Source organism: Pollachius pollachius (genome assembly GCF_949987615.1).
Source record: "Pollachius pollachius genome assembly, chromosome: 7".
Taxonomy (NCBI): domain Eukaryota; kingdom Metazoa; phylum Chordata; class Actinopteri; order Gadiformes; family Gadidae; genus Pollachius; species Pollachius pollachius.
In genome coordinates, this window is record NC_136940.1 from 5,645,321 (window position 1) to 5,663,356 (window position 18,036).

At 49.2% G+C, this 18,036-nt stretch overlaps 2 protein-coding genes across 4 annotated transcripts in view; one reads left to right on the top strand and one right to left on the bottom strand.

Annotated features, from left to right (window-relative positions):
* The window catches only part of rnf13 (ring finger protein 13), a 35,978-nt gene extending 27,100 nt beyond the window's left edge, over positions 1–8,878 (top strand). For 2 of the 3 annotated variants that reach the window (XM_079740135.1, XM_079740136.1), the window contains 2 exons: positions 6,350–6,430; positions 7,350–8,878. In XM_079740135.1, the coding sequence (XP_079596261.1) occupies positions 6,350–6,430; positions 7,350–7,720 (452 nt within the window). In that variant the 3' untranslated portion in view covers positions 7,721–8,878. Of the gene's footprint in view, positions 1–5,057; positions 5,703–6,349; positions 6,431–7,349 lie in introns of those variants that run through there. The other variant, XM_079740137.1, reaches the window with a different exon arrangement.
* A 227-nt stretch (positions 8,879–9,105) lies between these two features.
* Positions 9,106–15,739, bottom strand: LOC307078434 (profilin-2-like). The gene is made up of 3 exons (XM_079740229.1): positions 15,445–15,739; positions 13,387–13,579; positions 9,106–10,847 (listed from the first exon to the last, which is right to left on the bottom strand). Exons 1-3 carry the CDS (start codon positions 15,574–15,576, stop codon positions 10,750–10,752), a joined length of 423 nt encoding a protein of 140 aa, XP_079596355.1. The 5' UTR covers positions 15,577–15,739; the 3' UTR covers positions 9,106–10,749.
* Positions 15,740–18,036: the final 2,297 nt, after the last annotated feature.

Genomic DNA, 18,036 nt, shown 5'->3' on the forward strand with positions numbered 1-18,036 from the left:
GGGGCACTAAAGGGGCCCTCAACGGGGGCCGTTAACCTCCGCTACAACGGACGCTGGGCGCGGCAGCCAGTGGTGCTAACGACTCGACCCACAGAGATCGCTCATTTCCTTGAGTGCGTTCCACTCCGGGCTCCCCTAATGAGGAATCAAGGAGACCCCATCGTAATGTATTCTTAGTGTTCCCGGTGCTAAAAGCTGGCTGAGTGTTATCGTAAAGCCCTTGTGTTAACAGCCACCAGCGTGGCTCTTACCCCCGCTCCATTACTCTGCTGCTGGGGTGACACCAGCTCCCACGTCAGCCAACATGGAGCCATGTTTGGCCGGCAACGAGGTGTTAATTTGCTATTCGTATCACGGTTACATCGCCGGGGTAATCCGAAGCTGACGTTCGTGTTGGTGGTTTTTTGGTTGATATTTTTAGCCGCGTTCTGCCATGTTCACCGGCGTGAATCCCTGCTCTGTCCCGACGCATCACATAATGTGTCACTCTTTCGGTGGCGAAATTAGGGGGGAACTGCTGATTTGAAATGTGGTCATTTCCCATGATGCATCATGTGATGCATCAAGTGTCCCTCAGGGGTGTTATGGGGGCCGAGAGACAAACCAGATCTGATCCATTGAGTCACTCGCATACATTACCAAGCCATTCATGCTCTCAAGGCTAAACGATGTTCATTCATGTTGGATTCAATCACTTTCCTTTGTTTTCTTTGTATCTCTTTCCTAATCCATTGCAAAGGGTGGCCACTTCATAACCACAATGCGTGAGCTATGGAGGTTTGCTTTTAATATCATCAGCATTAGCACCACCCTGCAGTGCTGATAGATGATCTGACTGCAGAGAGCGAGAGAGAGTGAAGATAGAGCGGCCTTACGTCAGAATTACATGTGTGGGGATGGGAGACTGCAGGCAGAGATTCATGCAGCCAAACAAAGGGGGTGATTATAAACGGTTGCACAATGGCAGTCGCTGACAGCCAATAACCACGAAATTGGCGCATGCTGCCAGAGCTGCTGCAAACACAAGATCCGCGCCCTGCCGTCAATGTAAAGGATTATGCAACAGCAGCAGCTGCTGCCGTCGCCGGCGCTAGCCCAAGGCTAGCCCTATGCTAGCCCTATGCTAGCAGGCTGCCATGCCGACCTCACACCGGGGCCTTGTTGCAGGGGCCTTGCGTCATGCCCCGCCGCGAGGCCCCGGGGAGTGGCCCTCTGCGACGGGGCCCTCTCTGGGTTGAGGTGAACAGGGTAAGCTGGACGGGTGATTCAGCCCCGTGGTGTGGCGGTTCAACCCGCAAGACGGGGCCAGCTGGCGTGGCCCGGGAAAACCCGAGCAGAGAGCTGGGTGAGGTGGAGGTGCTGGTGGGAGAGAGAGAGAGAGAGGGTGAGAGAGGGAGAGAGACAATGGCAGCCCCTCAGGAAGTGAAGGGATTGTGTTTGGAGTTGTTTTGGACTCCTCACAGTCACTCCTTGGTTTTGATTAGGGACCAGGGCCTCGCTGGCCCCTCGCCAGCTCTGGTGACGGGAGGGAGTGTGTGTGTGTGTGTGTGTGTGTGCGTGCGTCCAATGAGTCATTAAACCCCACCCTGCTTCGGCCAACTCCTTTGCAGGGCAAAGTACAAAGTATCACACTCACGGCCACAGCAGCTGCAGGGGCTCAGACGTCAGTGTGTGAGGCCAGAGGATGTAGTTAAGGGGAGGATCTCTCTCCCTCTCTCCCCCCCCCCCCCCCTCTCTCTCTCTCTCTCTATCTCCTTCCCTGTTAGTTAGTCACACTCCCTCTGGCCCGGTTGCCAGTTGCCACTCTCTGGTGGTGTAAAGCTCCTTTCTGTTACACAGCACCCCTCCCTCCCTCCCTCCCTCCCTCCCTCCCTCCCTCCCTCCCTCTCTCCCTCCCTCCCTCCCTCACACACACTCCCGCGTCGTTGTAAGTTCAGTAGGACAGTGGTTCCACAGAGAGCCAGGGAGACGGGCTGACTAATGCAAAATGGAGACGCAGAGTGACTAGGCTCCAGATCCTTTGCCTTGTTTCTGGGTTGCTCCGTGTGGTGCTTTTTTTCTCTCTCTCTCTCTTATGACTCTGAGCTACTAGCCCATAAAACCCTGTGTGTTGCTGGGAACCCCTAGCAGTAGCAATAGTTCTACATGGAAAACGCCGGTTTCTATGGGAACGCACGGCTTCTACTTGGCGGATTATATATGTGGCTCCTTCATTAAATGCATTCTAGAGGGACAGGTTCTCACAGAACGTATGAATCAGACGAGGGAACCGCACTCCCGGACCGTTGGGTTATCCATCTGAATCCGTGGCCGTTCTCCGTTACTATGCTAACAAAACACAGGCAGGCGACAGGCCCTGTTTTAACAGCTGTGTGTCTGCGACCAAACCCAGCCGCTGCTGCTGGCGTGCAAGCCTCTCCTGCCACGGTGCCATGACACTCCGTCTCCAGGCCCCAGGCCGAGGACGTAACGGCATTACCGCCACCGACTCCTGTGATAGACGCACCCAGAGATACGGAGCGATAAGGGCCGCGGCAAACTCCCTTTGATCGCCCTCTAATCTCTTGCGTGGGAACGGGGCCGGCCGTTGGGTAAAGGGCTGATTATGGTTCAACGTGGACGCAACGCAAGGACCACGGAGACGCTTCTGAGGTCGGGTTTTAGTGAGTGGACCAATCACAGCCCTCGCTGCTGCGTTGCCTCGATGACGCAAAGTTAACATTTTTGGGGGGCGCACGTCAGGCCCTTGCGGTGGATGTGAGGAGGGTCCGCAAGGACGTAATGGGACCGCAAAACCCCTTGCGTTGTGTCGACGTGGAACCATAATCCGCCTTTGTAGACTTAGGACGTGAGCTGGCTCGCCTTCCTCTCGTCCTCGAATACGATGACCGCGGCGACCGAGGTCGTCCCCCCCGAACTGGTGAAACGTGCATCGACTTTTTTGTCTCGCACCGACAGAAATGCTTTAATTACGCAGCAAATGAAAACGTCCACTTAACCTCTTGAGCCGTCTGTTTTAACAGTTGCAGCCCCTTTACAGTTACGGTTCGATAGCATTGAGCCCGGGGGCGGGTGCTGAGTGCTACGGTGGCAGGACGGGCCTTGACGGGATAGGTGATGTGTGTGTGTGTGTGTGGGGGGGGGGGGGGGGGGGGGGGGGTATATATATATATAGCGTACAGAGGCCCTGCTTGTTGTTTTCACAGTGTGAGTTCAACAGGGTTCTGTGCTTCCCTCTCTGTCAGCGACTCGGCTCAGCACTTCCTGTCCGGGCCGCTGGACAGCTGCCCACATCTACAGCACCAACCCCCCACCCTCTGTGCGTGTGTGCGTGTGCGTGTGTGTGTGTGTGTGTGTGTGTGCGCGTGCGTGCGTGTGCTTATGTATCTCTCTCTTTCTAGCTCTTTTAAGAAGGAGAAAGAGCTGACATGATGGGTCCAGCTCAGGGAGAGAGGATGGGAGGAAGAAAGGGAGAAAGAGAGTGAGGTAGAGAGAGATATAGAGAGGGAGGGTGAGTGAGGTACAGAGAGAGATATAGAGAGGGAGAGGGAGGGAGGTAGAGAGAGATATAGAGAGGGAGGGTGAGTGAGGTACAGAGAGAGATATAGAGAGGGAGGGTGAGTGAGGTAGAGAGATATAGAGAGGGAGGGTGAGTGAGGTAGAGAGAGATATAGAGAGGGAGAGGGAGGGAGGTAGAGAGAGATATAGAGAGGGAGGGTGAGTGAGGTACAGAGAGAGATATAGAGAGGGAGAGGGAGGGAGGTAGAGAGAGATATAGAGAGGGAGGGTGAGTGAGGTACAGAGAGAGATATAGAGAGGGAGGGTGAGTGAGGTAGAGAGAGATATAGAGAGGGAGGGGGAGTGAGGTACAGAGAGAGATATAGAGAGGGAGAGGGAGGGAGGTAGAGAGAGATATAGAGAGGGAGGGTGAGTGAGGTAGAGAGAGATATAGAGAGGGAGGGTGAGTGAGGTAGAGAGAGATATAGAGAGGGAGAGGGAGTGAGGTAGAGAGAGATATAGAGAGGGAGGGTGAGTGAGGTACAGAGAGAGATATAGAGAGGGAGGGAGGTAGAGAGAGATATAGAGAGGGAGGGTGAGTGAGGTAGAGAGATATAGAGAGGGAGAGGGAGGGAGGTAGAGAGATATAGAGAGGGAGGGTGAGTGAGGTAGAGAGAGATATAGAGAGGGAGAGGGAGGGAGGTAGAGAGAGATATAGAGAGGGAGGGTGAGTGAGGCAGAGAGAAATAGAGAGGGAGGGTGAGTGAGGTAGAGAGATATAGAGAGGGAGAGGGAGGGAGGTAGAGAGAGATATAGAGAGGGAGGGTGAGTGAGGTACAGAGAGAGATATAGAGAGGGAGAGGGAGGGAGGTAGAGAGAGATATAGAGAGGGAGGGTGAGTGAGGCAGAGAGATATAGAGAGGGAGGGTGAGTGAGGTAGAGAGAGATATAGAGAGGGAGAGGGAGGGAGGTAGAGAGAGATATAGAGAGGGAGGGTGAGTGAGGTACAGAGAGAGATATAGAGAGGGAGAGGGAGTGAGGTAGAGAGAGATATAGAGAGGGAGGGTGAGTGAGGTAGAGAGAGATATAGAGAGGGAGAGTGTGTGAGGTAGGGAGAGTGAGCTTAGGAGAGAGGGAGTGAGTGAGGAAGAGAGCGCTCAAGATAAAGGGAGGAGGAAGTGCTCGAGGTAGAGAAGGGAGCTAGGGGGCGAGCTAGTGGTTGAGGAAGTCAAGGGAACGAGAGATAGAAGGGAGTGAGAGAAACCAAGCAAGGGAGAGAACGAGGGAGGTGGCTGGATTTGGGGGTATTATATCCAGCACAAGTTTGAGTTGGGAGAGACTGTGGTTTGTGTTGCTGACTGTTGTGAAGAAAGGAAAAGGATGGGGGGGGGGGGGGGGGGGGACGTGACTCCCAATCCTTATATGGTCACGCACAGCTCTGACACAGTCAGAGAGTCAAGTGAGGGAAAAAAAAAAAAAAAGGGCTCATTTTGAGCTTACATAAACACACCGTCCCAAAGCTTCATCACAGAGCCCCGCCTCCCCTCTCTTTCCTGCAGCGGCCAGCACAGGAGGCGGGGGCAAAGGAATGCTTTGGAATGTTGAAAATTCCTGGGCCTTGAAAGCAGCACTCCAGGGCAGACGCTCCGACAACGTCAGGCCTGAAAAAGGACATGCAGCGCTGGCCGTTTGGCCGCCCGCCCGCCCCTGCGCGCGCGCGTGTGTGTGTGTGTGTGTGTGTGTGTGTGTGTGTGTGTGTGTGTGTGTGTGTGTGTGTGTGTGTGTGTGTGTGTGTGTGTGTGTGCGTGCGAAATTACGTTAACAGTTCAGGCACTGGATTGGTGATGTTAAGTCTCTGCTGCATTGTTGGTTGTGAGGTTTGCCAGCTCCTCCTCCAGCTAGTCGACGTCTTCTGGGGATCGCTCTGAACCGAGTCTTTCAAGTGTTGTTTCACGGCAACGGAAAGGAGCGTGTAAACTTAAATGCGGTCACAATGTTTTAGAGGGAGAGTGAGAAAGCGCTATAGAAGGAGGGAGGGAGTGAGGTAGAGAGAGGGATTGAGTGAGGTAGAGAGACAGCTACAGAAGGAGGGAGGGAGTGAGGTAGAGAGAGGGATTGAGTGAGGTAGAGAGAGCTACAGAAGGAGGGAGTGAGTGAGGTAGAGAGAGGGATTGAGTGAGGTAGAGAGACAGCTACAGAAGGAGGGAGGGAGTGAGGTAGAGAGAGGGATTGAGTGAGGTAGAGAGAGGGATTGAGTGAGGTAGAGAGACAGCTACAGAAGGAGGGAGGGAGTGAGGTAGAGAGAGGGATTGAGTGAGGTAGAGAGAGGGATTGAGTGAGGTAGAGAGACAGCTACAGAAGGAGGGAGGGAGTGAGGTAGAGAGAGGGATTGAGTGAGGTAGAGAGAGCTACAGAAGGAGGGAGTGAGTGAGGTAGAGAGAGGGATTGAGTGAGGTAGAGAGACAGCTACAGAAGGAGGGAGGGAGTGAGGTAGAGAGAGGGATTGAGTGAGGTAGAGAGAGGGATTGAGTGAGGTAGAGAGACAGCTACAGAAGGAGGGAGGGAGTGAGGTAGAGAGAGGGATTGAGTGAGGTAGAGAGAGCTACAGAAGGAGGGAGGGAGTGAGGTAGAGAGAGGGATTGAGTGAGGTAGAGAGAGGGATTGAGTGAGGTAGAGAGAGCTACAGAAGGAGGGAGTGAGTAAGGTAGAGAGTTTATCGTTGGCCTTTTGTTTCTCCACAATTCCCCCCCCCCCCCCCCCCCCCAAATCGAGGGTCTGTCTCTGTACTGGTGGTGGCCCTCCGTTCCCGGTGCCTGCCCGGTCTTGACCCATGACTGTGTTCCGTCCTCAGGGGACGTTTACGACGTGTGCGCTATCTGCCTGGACGAATACGAGGACGGAGACAAGCTGAGGGTGCTTCCTTGTTCCCATGGTGAGCCACGACTCACACAACCCCCAGTCACGCCTCCCATCCACTGATTTGCATCCATCGTTAGGCGTGTGGACTCTCACGGTTTCTGAATAAGGGAAATCGTAGAGTGTGTGCCAGGCATTATCTCGTCGAACAGCAGGCGGGGGAGATGAATGGTGGATGTGAAGGTAGGTTCAGCCCAGCAAGTGGAGTCCCACTGTTCCCAAAAAGAGAGTTGTGTACACTAAAGGCGACTGTGTTTATTTAATATTATACATCGTGTTCAAGCGAAAATGAATAGCCATAGCACCCTGAAGCAACATTTGAGTCAGTCCCATTTGATATATGTTCAGTCGGGCATGTGCTAAATAGCTTGGAGTTGTAGTGTAGTGTTGCGTAGCGTAACCAGTCACTTCTTCAGGGAATCATAACCTTGTGGTTAGATGGTGCTGTGGCACGCTGCACTCGGTACCTGGTATATGGAGCACAGCCTCTATGCTATGTTTCAAATTGATTAAATCAATTAAAATGCTTTAATATACATCCATGGTGAGCTCTCCACCTAGAATCAAGGAAACGCCAATGCTATTGCCAAAGTATTCTTAGGTAAAACGGTGGCATATGAAATCGGGACATTAGATTACATAAAAGATATACATGAGATAGACATAAAGGGTGCGGCTTTAATGCATCATATAACCTGTGATCTGCATGATTGGTGAGCCGTTCAAACAGCCCTATCTGACGGCCGCTCTCTGTACCTGGGGGGAGGTACAGAGAGCGGCCGTCAGATAGGGCTGTTTGAGGTCCCACTCCTTCGCACCGTCACCTCCGCACTTCGACCTGCAGCGGCGATGTCACCGTAGCCTCTGCCCCCAACCCGGCCCTCGTGTCCACCCCCCCCCCCCCCCTCCCCCCCCCCCCCCCCCCTCTCCAACAGCTTACCACAGCAAGTGCGTGGACCCCTGGCTGACCAAGACCAAGAAGACGTGTCCGGTGTGCAAGCAGAAGGTGGTGCCCTCGCAGGGCGACTCGGACAGTGACTCGGAGGACGGCGACAGCGGGCCGGAGGAGAACGAAGAGGTGTCGGAGAGCACGCCCCTGCTGCGCTCGCTGGCCTCCACCAGCGCCCACTCCTTCGGCACCATGTCGGGCGCCTCCCGCTCGGGCCAGGACTCGTCCGACTACGACGACGACGAGCTGGACAGCAGCGACAGCGAGGCGGCGGCGGCGCCCGTGGAGACGGTGGTGGTGCAGCTGCAGCAGCCCTCCTCTGACCACCGCCGGGACCACGACATGCCCTACGCCTGACTTGACTTGACCCCTCCCCCCCCCCCCCCCCCCCCCCCCCGACGGTTGGTTGACGGTACACCCGACAGGCCGCCGCACGCACATCCCCCGACCCCACGACCCAACTCCCCTCCCCTCTCCGTACACCGCAGCCAATCACAGGCCCCCAACCAGGGCTGTAGAGACTGAATACAATCCAATTCACCGCTCCCCATCTTGTTCTGTTACTGATTAGAAGTCTACCCTGATGACATCCCCCCCCCCCCTCAATAGGAGAGGGGAGGGGGTAGTAGGTGGAGCTTGATGCTGACAATGTGTCCAAAAGCTGTCAGTGGCTTATGGGGGCTGACTTCCAGGGTTGACAGGAGTGTTAACTCCGCAACGTACAGTAACACTGTACTCTGGATAGTCGTCGTCGTTGTCGTCGTCCCCCCCGAAGGCGAATACAGAGGTCTCCCCCCTCATTAGTCCTCTGTACTAGGGAGAGGTCTCAAGGTTGAGGCGGGTTCGGTGCTCAGCAGTGGAAAACCATTAGTGTATATAAAATGTATAATTCACACATGAACCTTTTATTTGCTTAGAGCCTACACGTGTGGCGCGGTGTGGCAGTGCCGCGTCCGACTGTAGATACGTAACCGAGCTGCATAGCCACGTCTAAATCTAAAGCACTATGCAGCTTCCTTTTTGTAAAATCAAATTTTCAGTGTAACCGTATGTAAGTTATAAACTCACACTTAATCTTTGCCAATATACTTGTAGCCGGAGGGCTCTGCGCTTTAACATGTTTTGTGCCACAGATGGCAGGTTTACCGTTCAGCATGGCAAAAGAACAAAAAAAAAAAGGTATGACTTGCGCCAAGGTAGTGCGTTAGTAAAATATGTAAATGAATTTAAGGTAATCAATGACATGTCACACTCGTCGAAGGGGAGTCTATTCTGCACGGTGTGAGATGAGTTCACACTGCCTGCTGCTACCCAGTAACCTCATAACACGCTTTTAGTCAATAGGCCGGGCCTGTTTCATTTAAATACCGCAAGTAGTTAACTCTTGTTGAAACGTTATTTTACCATGGCTTGAACTGTTGTATTTTTCACAAAAACCCTTGCCTTTTTATTTCAGTTAGTCTTGTCTCATGCTTACCAATGTCTTGAATCCAAATTCACTTTAATAAAAGAAAACTGAAAGGTATTGGTGCATGGCTTTTCATTTGGCTTTATTCAAGGAACAATTAAAATGTGTGCGGCTTGGAAGGAAGACATTTTAACAAGTCTGACCAGACTTGAGCTAAGTGCTAGATCTTCAAACATAGTATTTTAACAACTGAGGTTAAACGTTTCACTTTAATGTCCATTGTCATTTGAAAGCTGACCTGTTAATACGTGAAATTAAAAGCATGGAAACGACATCTGGTTGGAATAAATTTATTTGATCTGTCTGTAAACAAGGTGATAAAATCAATTTTATGGCATTTCTTGGTTTTATGCATATGAAATCAGATGCAGTTAAGGGACTGTATTCAAGATGTAAAATGAAAAGAAATGAGTGCTGGGGGCAGGGAAGAGAAATTTAACAGAAAACGGGGGGTTTCATGACTATACATATCCCACAAGGCCTAGGCAGTGGAGTTGATGCAAAAAAAAAACTATTCCAAAAAGACAGATGGCGAGAGAAGATAAGTGCCAATGAATTGACTATTGAATGGACTGGGTTAAAGGATCCATCTTACAGCAGCAACACATCTCTCTACTTTTATGGCACAGGGTACACAGGTTCTGTGGGCTTTGTGATTTGACAAGACAACCAAAAAGAGACCTTATTCCAACCGATTCCTCCCGCCACTGAATGTGAATCCTTTCCATAATGTTCATGATGATCATTTAAGAGCCAATGAAAACACTGAGGCTGTGATTGGTCAAATTGGTCCTACAGAGAATATATATTTGTTTAATTGGGATGTGCTCCACATTGTTATTATCCAATATCTACTGTCCCAAAAACAAATCACAGCCTTTTACAAAAGAAAATAAAAGGAAATTATATAACAGGAGCTGGCAAACAATTGGGTCTGGGCCATTTTTAAGATGGAATGTCCATGGGCTTGTGTGGCCAGGGAGGCTATGCCAAAGGCTTGAGTGGAAGTAGCTTCTTACTGCAGCCCAGTGACAGCAGCTCCTGCGTATTCAGCTCATGATACAGAACAGCAGTAATCCATTCACAAACCCTACCACCCCCTATAAAACTGAGCAATAGTAGCAAGGGCGAAGGGGGGGGCTGGAAAGAACTAAAGGGATGTAGGGAGGAGGAGGAGGGGGGCGGGGGATGTGTGATTAATGCAGAGAGGGAGAGGGTCTCCTGTGAAGTTTTACCAAGTGTGACCAAACAGGATGGGACGCCAGGAGAAGGGAAGGGGGCGTTTTGACAGGGGAGCCTGGGTCCAGGGCAGGGAGGGGGACCGTCGGGTTAAAGATATGCATGCATGCAGGCCTCCCCTCTCAAACATGCTCTAGAAAAGGGGAAGACATTCTGAGCGCTCTAGAACCACCCAAGTGCTCCAAAGGGGGTGCGATGGCCGCTTGGGGGGGGGGGGGGGGGGGGCAAGCTAACGCTCGGCACTGCTTCAGAGAAACAAAAACCGTTAAAGGATCAAAAGGAACTTTTCCGTTAATTTTAAGTTTAGCGTCTTCTACTTTTTTTTTGTTAGGTGAGCATTTTCTCCATGGATGGTTGGTCCAGATGTGGCACTGTTCTCGGGTTAAATCCTGATGGGGGGGGTGGTCGTGGCGTCCGTGCTCCCGTCGTCGCCGTGGCGACGCGACAGTGCTGCTGGAGTAGGGCTAGGTGTGGACGCATCGACATGACTCGAGGACGAATAACAGAAGAGGTGGAGGGAAGGACGGGGAGGAGAGGGGGTGAAGACACAATGAAAGTAAAAAAAAAAAAAGAAAGTCCTGAAAATAACGTAGGGAAAGAAGACAGGAAAAGAAGCATCTAGGAAGTAGGTTAAGTGGCTTAGAGTGGGCTGCTAGGTGGCGTGGTAGTACAGGCCGCTTTAGAATCCAGCCTTCCTCAGGTGATCGGCCATCGAAAACACTTTGTGGTTGAGCTGACCGCCGTGGACACCCTCCTTTCCCATGATAAAAACCAGCGCTGGAGTACAGAGAGGGGGGGGGGGGGGGGGAACACGAAACAAAAACAAAAGAACACAGCAGAAATGAGCACCAGACATTGTTGTGACGGGGCTTGAAATAAAAAGCTAGAACACCGTCCCCCCCGTTTCCTGTTCCCATTTACTGTGTAACATGGGGCCTTACTGTGCTGTACCACTAGGGCATTGGCCCACTGATTCAACCCACAGCTGCCTCTTCCCAACCCCCCCGAAAACTGCTTAATACTAGGAATGCAGGGATGTTGGGGGTCTCTTGACGATACTTTGTTAAATTTGATTTATGGAATTTTGTGTTGGTTTTTTTTGCATGTATTTTTTTTTAATCTTCTCCCTTAACCAACACCGCAGAGGCTAGAACACAAGAGCTAAAGCTAGAGGCCAGAGTCCCTCAAGTATTTTGCCATCGAGTATGCCTTCTTATTCAGTCCGCCTCCATGGACCCCTTCCTTGCCCATTACAAAGACCAAGACTGGAAGAAAAACACAGAAGGAACATTTAGAGAAAGGTGGTGAAGTCAGGAGGTTACAGGTCAAACCAAAACCACACAGAGCCAAAGGGCCGGGCAGGTGAAGTAAGGGCAGCCGTGTGGAGGAATGGAGCATGCTGGCAGAAGCGTCTACGGTCTACCGGTAAGCCCCACAGCATTCACCTTCTTATCAGAGCTGCTGGCGGTCTGACCGCACTGCCTCAGCTGTCAAGTTACCCTGATCAGACTTGGTTCCAACATGGGGAACCTCACGAATATCTTAATGGTGAAATGACTCCTATTGGGCAAGAAAACTTGACATTACTATACAAGGAGTACCAAACTAGGCGTCGGCTAATTCAAGTTTGAGCCTGAGCCAATTTTGTCATGTGACATTTAACCAACCATCATGACATCTGAATAATTACTCTTCCATAATATGTTTGAGGTCTATTCTCCTACGGTATGATTTCCAACAACAAATTAGCATTTAGCCTGGAGCTCGGTGCATGTGTAGCGCTAGGAAACCATTTAGTCCATACTCTGGTTGGGTCAATAAATAGGGTTGAAGACCGTGAAATGAAGATCTACTCTGAATGCAGATGAATTAAGGGATGCCACACAATTCTAACAGACAACATCTGTATTTGACACCATGTCCAAGAGAAACCATGAATTGTTATCTTTTTACTTTATATTGTAACACTGAGTGCACACATGTGTACACCGAGACCACTACTAATGTGGATATACTGGCCAACAATTCACTCAACAACATTTGGACAACAGTAAATAGATCCACTTACATCATGCAGCCTTCCAGACTGAAAACACCACCTTCATGCTATGACACAAACACCACGTTGCCAAATACCGACAATATCCCTGATGTTATTATTCTATAAAACCTTGAATACACTCGTAACCTGCTCAATTTCTAATTAATATCCCACTGAAGTGGCGAGTCAATACTGCAGTTGGTACAATCAAAATGCTTACAGTCAATAATTCCTTACCCTTAAATAATCTACAACCCCTTAAATCGTCTACAAACAGTCCCTGGCTTTCATCACAACTGGTAAACACCACGACAGCAGCTGCGGAGGATAGGAAGGTGAATGCCTCTATTCATTACCCTCCATCTAGGACCATGCAGACGCAGCCACATGCCTGCGGAACCTCTCCTCAATACATGCGACAACTGCCGTGTTAGGATACATGAGAAAAGACGTCCCCATGGTAACGGTTGGAGGTGATTAATCAGAACACGCAGTCCATGGGAGTTACGTTTGGAAAGGGCGGCAGGAAGGTGCTCCGCTAACCAAGAGGGAGAACGCATGCGGTTCAGGGGAAGTCTCAGGACGAAGTGTCAGAAAAGGGGGGGCAGGAGGAGGAAGAGGAAGGCCAGTCGTACAGGACAGAAGAGGAGCCAGCTCGCCTGGTGACAAGGCCTCACCTGGGCACTGCAAAGAGCCCCTTACATGGAGCATGTCGGGGCCCACGCGGACAAAAGGATAACTGGCAGAACTCTGAGGCAACTCCAGTCCTCTAGAAGGGACCTTGATCTCTCTTTAGGCGCTCTGGCTTAAAATTGGTGGAGGATTCTACAGCCTATAAACTAACATCAATGTGTTGAATGTGCTTCAGCCTGCTGATTCTAAACCCCAAAATATGTGTCAAAATGCATTTCCAATTCGATTTACTTTCAGCCTTAATGCCCGAAAGGACAATTGTGTTGACTACTACTTAATTTATAATCAATACATGAAGCCCCGCAAGTTGAAAGTACAAATATACAAAAGCATATTGTGATAAACATTTTGCCCATACATTACCTTAAGGAATATTCAACATTAACTCATCATGCATTTATTGGTTAACATCCAATAACAATCTTGTGATCATATAGCCATTATAAAATAACAAGTACTTTATATATTGAGGAAAGGTGAATTATTTTAACTAGGCAGGCATGCATATGTCTACCGACCAGTGGAATGACCTAATGTATGTCATGATGTCACTGTCGTGGCCCAGTTTAATGTGCCACTTACCTTTGGTGGTTTTGCCTATGGAAATGTTGTATGTTGGCTCTCCCCCAACGCTCTTTGTCCGGACGTCCATCGTCCAATCGCCCTCAGATTGGAGGCTGTCCCTGATGACAGAGCACTTCTTGTTGCCTAAGGTCAGCCCGGAGGTGAAGAATGCCTCGCGATCCAGCCCAATTACCCTGTCGATTTCTTGACTCTAGGGAGATATATTGTTCCGATTATTTCCTGTCAGTATGGTGTAACACGCACACACACACACATAATGCCATGTGAAACACATGGCAGACAATGGCAGTCTTAGATAAAAATGTAAACATTTCAGACAAAAGAGGTTCAGTCATCATGGAAGGTTCTGGTGGGGAAAGAGGAAGCCTCGACCCAGCCAGGTCTCCTTTTCTTAAGCCTTAACAATCAGATAATACTAACGAAAGGCACACATAAGCTTGTCTCTAATCATTGCCATCATCGAATCACAACGTTAAAGATGAGGCCCGGCATTGTTCCTACAGAAATGCATAATCATAAACCCAACCCTCCCCTTTCTTTCCGGGAAAGAAAAAGGGAAAATCAATTAAATTCGGAGACTGCAAGGTCGATTTTTTAAACCGAGTCCTATCAAATAATTCCCCTTGACTCATTTATACCAAACCAACCTGGCCCATTTGAAGAAAAAATACCTTATCCTAGTGTGCGTGTCTGTGACCATATATATATATTTTTATATATATATATAAAAAGGGCCACCATCAAACGACACAAGCCGTGCATTATTCGTGGCCTACCTACTCCCGACCACAGCCTCCAGGCCTAATCTCCTGTTTTTAAGACATGTGCCCATAAACGGGGATGTGTATTGCATTGCAATACACATTGAATGATTTATAATCTAGATTTCAAGGGGACACTCCCATCTTATCAAACACAGGATTATGTTAGCCTAGCCCGGCCGCCTCGCCGTCCTCCACCACCTCGCTGATTTTCTCCACCGCACAGGATCGTTCAAAACCAACGCATAGGGCGATATTTCTGTAAAGTTCTCCCCATTGTACACACAATTGTACGTCCTCGCTTTCTATTAACAGCCGACAAAATGGAGTCTGCGAGCGGACCGGCCTTAGAGAAAACCCATTTAAACATTTCCTAAAAGCTCATTTTTACACTAGCGTCGACCGTTAGTCGAATTCGTCAAACGTGACCTATGCGGCGCGAGAGGCGAACCTGCGAGGGGCCGTGATTTAGCTCGAGCGGTTCAACCGAAATGAATCAGAGAGGGGAGTGGATGGCGCGCCATCTTGAAAAAGGAAGGTTCGGCTGCGACGCCTGCTCCTCCAGGACCGCGGCGGAGACAGACAGACAGAGCCACAGCATGCTAGCTTCACATCTCCCATCTCCACCATACAGTCGTAGTTAGCAGTAGTCAGCTAATCAACATTAACACCACCAGACTTCCTAACCCATCAACCGCTAAACACACGCACACACACACACACACACACACACACACACACACACACACACACACACACACACACACACACACACACACACACACTGCGGAATAGAACGTTAGTCCACAGTGTAATCGTTCGTTGGGTTCCCGAATAACGGGTTTGAGAAAATAATGATTTCCACAGCGGGCTTTGTTTGACACCGACTGTATTCCCTCTAGATGATAAGCGCTGGGTAATGCTAGCTGAATGATTAGCTTGCTAACTCGGCTAGGAGGCGATGGAACGGCTAGCCCTGAGCAGCCTCACGTTGAACAACAATCCCGTGATATAAAAATCAATTTAACTAAAGCAAGGGGTGATAAAACATCAACAATCCGTTTTTCCAATAAAGGCATTGGTGGGGTGAACTGTAACGTTATATTTCAAGGGTATTACAAGTGTTTTCCCAAGTCTCTCCCTGCATCTCCGGTGAGCACCGGGCACCATGTGAGCCACAAGGATCGCCTTATCTGTTCCGCTCAATAAGGCCCAGATTAGCTCTGGAAGTGGACGACAGGTACATGCGGGTACCTCAATTGATCCATCGAAACAGCATTTCAACAGTACATACCGTTATGTTAACAAAGACCCCTGAAGCAACCGATGACCAGACGTATTTGGCGGCGTCGTTGTATCCAACAATGGCTGCGTCCTGGCAGGTGCCATCAGCCATCAGGTTATCCACGTAGCTTTCCCAGGACATGTTTGCGAAATTAGTTCAAAGATGAAAATGTGTTGGTCAAATAAGTCACAAGTCCTCTCTAACGGAGTGTTGCGAGCAAGCTGGATTGTCAATGGACAAAGGCCTTCAGCAAATTCCAGCTCGTCACGTCCCGGCTTTCTTCTGGGTATGGGCAGCGAAGAGAAGCCACGCCGGTCGGGCAGCGCCTGGGTGTAGCCTTCTTGAAATCCCTCCGCCAAGCCGTTGTTCGGCTCTCGTTGCCATACCCAATGCGCTATTTGGCGGATGTAGAAACCTTAAGAGTCGATAGTGCAAAGTGTTTGAGATTTAGTTTTAGGATTTATTTGTTTATGATACAGACCGTAAAGAAAGACAGTTATAGGAAATCAAGATACGATACACGGTAACATGGCTCTTCTGTTGAAGGCTAGGATCTAGGTGATTCTAGATCTAGATCTATCATTTATTATTCATGTTTTCCATACATCCGAAGGCCATGGGGGGGGGGGGGGGGTACTTTTACTTTGAAATACCCTATTATCTTTATATAACAATGTACCAAAAGCTTTATAATTACAAAATGTTACACAGTGATACTTTTAGGACATTTTTATGAAAGAACATGTAGAACACGAGTCCCCTGTCCCCCTCCAGGCTAGAGGGCTGTCCAAATACACACAGAACACTGCTTCATGCAGATCACATGAGTGGTTCTGCGCCTCTCTTGTTGATTCCGCCCTCCTGTGACTCCAGCTCCTGTCAACATGCGGAAGCATCGGTATCCGTTCTTATAGGAATTCTATGTAGACAGACTTTCTGCGTTGATGTGGACAAATCATGGTGGTTTTACTATGTGTGTATGAGCCTGGGAGACAGACAGAAATACAAAGAGAGACGGAGGGAGAGAGGGGAACGTCATTGTAATGCTCTACATACTCTGCGTCTATTCTCAATTCTAGATTACCCCATGCAAGTCTCCTTTGTACCATTAGTTTTGGTGATAGCACCAAAACCTGTTGAAACCCCAGGTTTGACTGCTTTAATCTCCTTAAAGCCGGACTTCAGCAATTCACTAGACATGGCATCACAGGATGTCCGTACATCCTATGATGCCAGGTTTTATAAATTCCCCTTCAAGGGACAAATAGAGCAAATTGAAACCTCATTGTGTAAGTGAAACATCAATAAAAACATGATTAGCCACACTTGTCCTGTGAGGATCCACCAGCCTAGTTATTGTTTGCTTCAACAATCAATGTTTAGTGTTAGTGCGGCCCGCGCGTTGTTGTCAAGCGCACATTTTCGCTGAGTCGCTTGCCACGCTTTTTTATCACTTGTGATAGGGCTACCATATGTCCCGGTTTTGCCGGGACAGTCCCAATTTTGAGTTGCGTGTCCTGAGTACCGACAAAAGCCAAAGGACGCTAAAATGTCCCGGTTTCCACCAACCACTATGAAATGGCCCCTGTTGTCAGCGATTACAAAGCCTACGTGATCTAATTATAGCCCGATCATTAACTTAGATTTGGTCATTTGTGCTACTTTTTTTTTTTGTGGAATACTTGATGGGTCCCAGCCTGACCCAGACTCTACCTCCGGCGGCCCCCAGGCCCCCAGGTAAGTTGAGTTTGTCATATGAGTTATCGACATATGAGACAAACAATATGAAGCTCCGAAGGGAAATCATGTGTTTTTACATCACTTTTACTTTTTGGTTCATTGTCACCTCTTATGTGTGTATGGAATATGCCTTTTTGACCCCTTTATTCTAATAATCAAATAGTCATGTTTTTCTGTCCCTCTGTCAGTGTGTATGTCTCTCTTCCATCTCTTGTCTTTCTCTCTCGCTGTCTATCTTGCCGGGCCAATGCATTGCATGAACTATTGAGTAGCTGGCGATAGCTAAACAGCATTGATGTTCTGTGGAAATCACAAGCTATTACAATCAATAACAGCCAAAGTAAAACTGCCGTCGTTTTTTTTTGGAATAAAGAGGCTGGTATTCTTTTAAAATCAGTATCTCTGATTCGTGCCATGACGCAGTAACACACGTTGATTGCCCTTCGCATGGGCGTTGGTGAAATAATACTGTAATGAAGTAGGCTACTTAATCTCTGGTTGAGAACTACTTTGGATAATATTTGTAACAATTGGCGTGCCTGACCCCTGCAACCTTTTCCCCCTTTGTAAAGTTCGACATGGCTGTTCAAAATATATTTTTTATATTAGCAAGTGGAATGACACTACATGCAATACATGCAGAGCCATACAATGGGTCTGTTCATTGCCTCGCATTGGTATACTCCCCCCATTTGTGGAATGAATCAACACCACCATTCAGCCCAGTTCGGATTGTATGACATGGAATACCACAGGCAAATACACAGATGCAGAAATAAATGGACACAATGCACCCACTAAACCATATAACCAAGTGATGCACACACACAGGATCCATGCAAATAAGCATTCCCATAAAAA